The sequence below is a fragment of the Peromyscus eremicus genome, chromosome 15 (assembly GCF_949786415.1).
Source record: "Peromyscus eremicus chromosome 15, PerEre_H2_v1, whole genome shotgun sequence".
NCBI classification, from domain to species: domain Eukaryota; kingdom Metazoa; phylum Chordata; class Mammalia; order Rodentia; family Cricetidae; genus Peromyscus; species Peromyscus eremicus.
Window position 1 is genome coordinate 4,521,950 of NC_081431.1, and position 6,549 is coordinate 4,528,498.

Genomic DNA, 6,549 nt, shown 5'->3' on the forward strand with positions numbered 1-6,549 from the left:
CCGGACTTGCCCAGGCCTGGTGGGCCTACCTTGGCTGGCCTCATGCTCAGGCCTCACTTAATTCAGTCCAGGGGTGCCCACTGCTTCACCCTGACTTTCCTTGCCCCAGACCCTAATCTCTACCACTCTGTCATGCAGCCAAGGCAGTCGTCCGCGCTGGCGCCTTCACTGGCACCCAAGGCAGACAGCTGTTAAGACAATCACGGTTGTGAGTGTGAAGCTCCTGGGTGCCAGGGCCTACTTGTCCTTACCCCTCCTGACACACTAGAGTGGCCTGAGAATGGAAAGACCAGGAGGGAACGAATCCCCAGATGTTTTGCTTATTGTCCTACCACTGCCCCCCAAGGTCTGTCTCAGCCCCCGGGGGGCAGTCACAGGCCAGTATATTATAAACTTCTCAAAAACACAAACAACAAACAAACAAACAACAACAAAATCCCGTGGGGTGGCTGTACCCAGCTCCCAGGCTGAGCAGGTTCCCGGGAGCCCTTCATCACCTCCTCCCAGTGGGGTAGGACTGGGAGGCCAGGTGGCCCTGGGACAGCATGATCATTAAGAGCCCTGCTGCCTGTGGGTGCCTGAGGACAGAGCTCCACAGGCACAGGTCTCATAAGGTCATAGGTCTTCTCAGCATCAGAGATCCTGGCCGCTTTGCTCTTTATCTGCATTTGGAGGTTGGGAGGAGCCTCGAAAGGGCAGCTATGAGGCTTCCGTTTAAAGTGGACTGAGGTGAGTGAGGTGGGACAGCCTTTCTCCAGTTCCTCTTAAACCTTGACTTCTGAGGGGCAGGATTGGGGAAGGGCTGGTGCTGCCGTGCAGGAGAGGGGTGGGGGAGGCCAGAAGCAAAAGGAAGACTGGAGAGAAGAGGACCATCAGAGATATGGAAACTCCAAGCCCACCCTCCCTCTGCTGACTCATGCATCTGCCAGAACCACAGGCTAGACCAGTACCCCTGGCTTCCAGACATGTCCACAAGAGGATCTTCTCTCCTGCCCAAGCTTTCTCTAAGCAGGCTTTGGTCCAGCCAGCTCTTCTTGCTTTTTAAAGGGACAAGTTTGACCACACTGCTGTGACTTCACAGACTCACTGAGCCAGTCCGCATCAGGAAGGGCTCTTGGATGCCGTTGCTGTGCTATGATTTCAGCTCTGCCTAAGGCCGGCGAGTCATTTCTAAATACACGGAGTGCTCAAAGTGGAAAATAACCACAATGGGCGTGAGGCCCGTCAGCTGGGGCCCCACAGATAGTTTTGGTGGCTTATGCCACCCCTCCTCTCACAGCTGGAGCCACTTCCAGCTCCACATTCCTCTTTGTCTTTGCACTTGCCTAAATAACCCCTGTAGGAGTGTCTGTGTCCCCAGGCTGACACAGAGTCCAATGAGTGGGAGGGAAGAGTGACTTCACCAGCCTCAGTTAAGATGAAGTTTCTAAAGGGAGACAGCACTCCCCTCCCCAGCGGGTTCTCCTCTGCTCCCCCGAGTGTTTTGGTCTTCTTCTTATTACATTTATTTGTCAAAACATACGTGCATGTGAAGGGCCGAGGACAAGTTTTTGGGTTCCTCCATCATGTGGGTCCTGTGGATAGAATTTAGGTCATCATGCTTGGTGACAAGGGCCTTTCCCTACTGAGCCATCTTGCTGCCATTTCCCCTCCAAACATTGAAGCACTTTCAACACAGGACAGTCAAGTTTCTTTCCCTCTCAACTCCACCCCCAAAGATTCTTAAAGAGAACTGGGGATTGGAATTGGGAGCTGTGTTTCAAAGCCCTTGTCAACTTAAACCAACCCCTTCCCAACTCTGGGGCTCAGTCCCCTCAAGCTCTTTCTGAGGAGTGTCCACGGTGACTTGTGAGTGGGGTCAGCTCTAGAAGAGCAAGTTAGAGAAGTCAGGGGATCCTGATGTGACAATGGATCAGTTGTTCCAGGAACTTGAGGTGGGAGTCAGGAAGATCACTTGTATCCTCAAGTTCAAGACCAGCCTAGAACTGTATATTGAGACAATCACTAGAAAAGAAAGCGGGCTGGAGATATGGTTCAGCTGAGTGTTTGCTGAAAAAGTGATCTTGAGTTCAGATCCCTAAGACCTAAGTAAAAATAAAAATAGATTAGGTGGAGAAGCAATTGAAGAACACACCAGGTCAGCGGCTGGCCGCCACATACAGTGGCCTCCACATACAGGGGCTGGCTGGGCTCCACTTGGACACGTAACACCACATGCACATATAAACACCTACAGGGAAAAAGAAAAGGAAAGATCACTTCTTCACTGAGGTTGGCTTCCCCAAGGACTAGAGCAAACCTGTTTCTCTCCCCACGTGACTTCTCCTTACCTGGCCTTTTTTCTCTTCTTTTCTTTTTCTTTTTTCTTTTCTTTTCTTTTCTTTTTTTTTTTTTTTTTTTGGTTTTTCGAGACAGGGTTTCTCTGTGTAGTTTTGGTGCCTGTCCTGGATCTTGCTCTGTAGACCAGGCTGGCCTCGAACTCATGAAGATCCACTTGGCTCTGCCTCCCGAGTGCTGGGATTAAAGGCGTGTTTCACCACCACCCAGCCTCCTTTCTCTTTTTTTCTGCCTTGTTTCTTTTCTTCCCTTTCTCTTTCTTGAGCAGCATTGCTCCTTTTTAGTTGTGAACCCAGGAAGGGTCCTCAGGTGGGTCCTGGAAGCCACTTTTCAAGGCTTGTAGGCAGTGGTTCTGTTTAAAGTTAGCTGATCCCTAGGGCATGACTGGACCTAAAGAAGCCTTCACCCGGAAGGCTTTGAGCTCATGAGTTGAGTGAAGTCTGCACATGTGCATTTCCATTTCTACTGCCTTTATCATTGTGAGTGTCCCAGGAACCATGAGAAGAGACACAAAGAAATATGGTGTAGACTCTTGGGACACAGGTGACTAAGATACAAGTTCTTTAGTGGGGTCAAGTAGGAAGTCGGGAGGTTTCTTGACTACCATGAAGCTGTTTCAGAGAGAATGATCATAGGTCAAGATGTCAGAATCTCTTAGTGGCTACTTGAGAGGCCGAGGCAGGAGGATTCCAAGTTCAAGGGCTGCCTTGTAACTCATGGAAACTTCATCTCAAATACGAAGTGAAAGGGAGTTGAGGTGTGTTCAGTGGCAGTTTGCCTGACAGAGGGAGTGTTTTAGGGTGGTCAAGCCCTTCTCAGAGAGAAAGGCTGCTGACTGATGGAGTCGAGTGAGCCGCACTACTTTCCTGTCAAGAGGAAACAATTTGCTGAAAGGAAATCTTTCAAAGGTTTAGGGACTTTCTTGTACTTGAATTTTCACTTTTTAGCACTTAAGGTCAAGGTTTGTCTGTCATCACTGTCACCTCTTTGATGCTCTTAGGAAAACAGAAAAATCCCGACATAGAACTCACCAGAATTCCAAGTCCCACTTGGTCACATCAACCCAAGCTGACAAGGGGCTCATCAGAAAATGGAAGCTGTCAGAATGCTTATATACACTGTCATCCTGGAAAGCCACCAGTGCCTTAAATGATTCTCTTACACTCAATGCTAGTGTTTAAGAGTTTTACTGCCAAGTGCTTTATGAGTTGCTTAGCAAAGATGCTTTGCCACTGAGTGATTTTCTGCCATGGTATGTGGTTTCAGGTGAATTCTGAAAGATACACTATATATATATATATATATATATATATATATATATATATATATATATATATATATATATATAGTTTGTATGTTTTTTGAGACAGGGTTTCTCTGTGTAGCTTTGTGCCTTTCCTGGAACTCACTCTGTAGCCCAGGCTGGCCTCGAACTCAGAGATCCACTTGCCTCTGCCTCCCAAGTGCTGAGATTAAAGGTGTGCACCACCACTGCCTGGCTCTCTATTTGTTTGTTTTTAAGGGAAGGGTTTCTCTGTGTAGTCCTGGCTGTTCTGGAACTCGTCTTTAGACCAGGCTGGCCTCAAAGTCAGAGATCCACCTGCCTCTGCCTCCCAAGTGCTGGGATTAAAGGCGTCCGCCAACACAGTGGCAATACACCTTGATCTTACACATTCAATCCTAGAGTATAAAGCATCTTGCAAGGGTAACTGAGAATGCCCACCAGAACCAAAGTCCCCTTGTGATCCCTGGGCTCACTGTTGCCAAAAGAACTTGGCTTAGTCCTGTAGTGTATGTGACTTTGTTAGGACCTGCAAGGTATGGATTTTAAAAGTTGTAGCTCTGAGCATGGTGCTATGCAACTATAATCCCAGAACACGGGAGACTCAGGCAAGATGGAAAGTGCAAAGTTATCCTGGGAAACGTAGTTAAATCCTGTCTCAAAAAAGTAGAGCCTGGCCGAGAGGTGGTAGTGGTGCATGCCTTTAGTCCTAGCACTCCGAAGGCAGAAGCAGGTGGATGTCTATGAGTTTGAGGCCAGCCTGGTCTAAAGAGGAAGTTCCAGGATAGGCTCCAAAGCTACACTGAGAAGTCCTGCTTCAAAACACACACACACACACACACACACACACACACACACACACACACACACACACTCAAACTCAAAGTAGAGCCTGGTTAATTTTGCTATGATGTTTAATTTTCTTCACTGAAAGCCTTTAGAACTCCTTAAAAGCTTTCAAATAGATCAAGAACAAGAATTAGGAGCCAAGGCTGAAGGAATGTGGGTGTGGGGAACAGGCGAGTATCAGGCCCTTGAAAAGCTTCATTTCTGTATGCAGTTCCTCCCCACCATCCTTCTGCCTTCCCCCTTAGGCCTGCTCTCCCTGAGAAGAAGGTGGCTGACCTCAGCACTCTGAATGAAGTGGGCTATCAAATCCGGATCTAGCCAAGCCAGGCTGGCAAGGTTTCTATGGTGCTCTTTTCTGCACATAACCCAGCAGCTTCAGGAGGACCTGCAAGTATTCACGAAGAACTTGTGGAGTTTTGATTTTGAAGGACTTACCTGGAAACAGAATCTGAGTGTGTGGAAATGGTGAGCTTTGAAACTCTCTGGGCAGCAAGCATGACTGGGCTGATGTGACGGACAGGCCCGTGGGTTGACTGTCTCCCTCACTCAGGACCTCAAGGACAACACTGCAGTTCTCTATTTTTCCATGTGCGACTGTTCCACTTGCTTTGGACATTATGCCTCAGCTGTAGTAAACGTCTGGAGTTCTCTCCCACTCTTTGTAACTCAGTCAGTGTTACCGTCTTCTCAGCAATAACAAGCAAAGATGGTGGGTTTTTTTAGGCAGTTGATATTACCTCAACATTTTGGCATCAGATATGCAATCTTAATGAGTTTTTATATTCTATTTGTATTGTTTTCTTAGTGTTTCTTATAGGGATCTTGATGGTTTGGAGGGTTTGTTGGCTTTTTTTTCTGGCGCACACATCAGATGCAATTTAAGGTGTCATATGCAAATGCTTTAGCAAAAAGCACTGAAATTCTGGCAATAAGGGACAACACTTTAGGATCTTGGAGTCACTTTTCCTAAAGCATCTGCTGACGGCAGGTTTTCCTCTTTCAAACAAGCATGCCAAGAGCTCTAGTCCATGTTCTGTTGCTAACATTTAAGCTTTCCTGAATCCAGCGAAAAGCACAAGAGGCCATGCACTCACGAAAATGTCCTCAGGCAGAAAGGTGCTCAAAAAGGCAGACACTGGCGGCTAATCTTTCATTCACACTTGGTCAGCCTTGGTTCTGAGGGGTTTGTTGTTAATGTGTTCTGCTGTCTTACATTAAGGCAATCTTACATTAAGGCAAATGTGATGATGGACTATTTCCCATTAGCCTGTTTTTTAGGCACCACTTCGTGACATTAGGAAGTGCTGGGGAAAACCATGAACTCAAGAAGCAGGCCTGTCTCAAAGGAAAAGGTCCAGCACAGTGCTGTGCCTCAGTGGGAACTGCACTGCAGTGCTACTTCTGCTTGCAGACCACGAAGTTGGAGCTGAAGGCATGCAAGACTGCTCTAAATCTGGAGTACAGCTTTAAGTCATTTATCTTAGTGCTGCCCCTATGCCAGAGGACCAGCTGGTTCACATAGCTCTCAGCATGTGTCCCTCTGGCTGTGACTGACAGTTTATGAGACACCGTTAACGACCACTCACTGAGTCTTCACCAGGAAAACCTAGGGCCACAAGAGAGGCAAAAGCTGTGGCCACAAAAATTCATTCCACCCTAAAGCCAGCATTATTAATGAAAAGTGTTGTTTTCTTAGAAAAGTTTAGTGTCCTTTAGAGATCAGGACCAGGAAATTAAAACACAATGTAAGCTTCAAATTCTGAACGTAATTGCTTTCTTCAAGAATCCTGTTATCAGAGTTCAAGATGAGTTACTGGGCCTGGGCGAGTGCTCACAGGCTCTGCTCTGACCTCAGGACCCAAGGAAGCAGCTTTCTTCCCCCGCTGTCACAGGCCCTCACCCGCTGTTGTACTTTCGCTCTTGCTTAACTGTTTCTCCCCTGAAACTGCTCCATCTGGTACGTGGACTGATCAGAATTTGACGACCCGGCCGAGTGCCTGCAGCTGCCTTGTTTAAGGACAGCTCACATGAAAAGAATGTCAAACAGCCAGTGGGACAACCTTGACCCATGGCAAGGCAAA

General features: G+C 47.5%; 1 protein-coding gene across 4 annotated transcripts in view; it reads left to right on the top strand.

The window, feature by feature from the left end:
• The window catches only part of Vash2 (vasohibin 2), a 35,786-nt gene extending 30,663 nt beyond the window's left edge, over positions 1-5,123 (top strand). For all 4 annotated transcript variants that reach the window (XM_059280923.1, XM_059280924.1, XM_059280921.1 and 1 more), the window contains one exon: positions 4,714-5,123. In XM_059280923.1, the coding sequence (XP_059136906.1) occupies positions 4,714-4,786 (73 nt within the window). In that variant the 3' untranslated portion in view covers positions 4,787-5,123. The remainder of the gene's footprint in view (positions 1-4,713) is intronic.
• Positions 5,124-6,549: the final 1,426 nt, after the last annotated feature.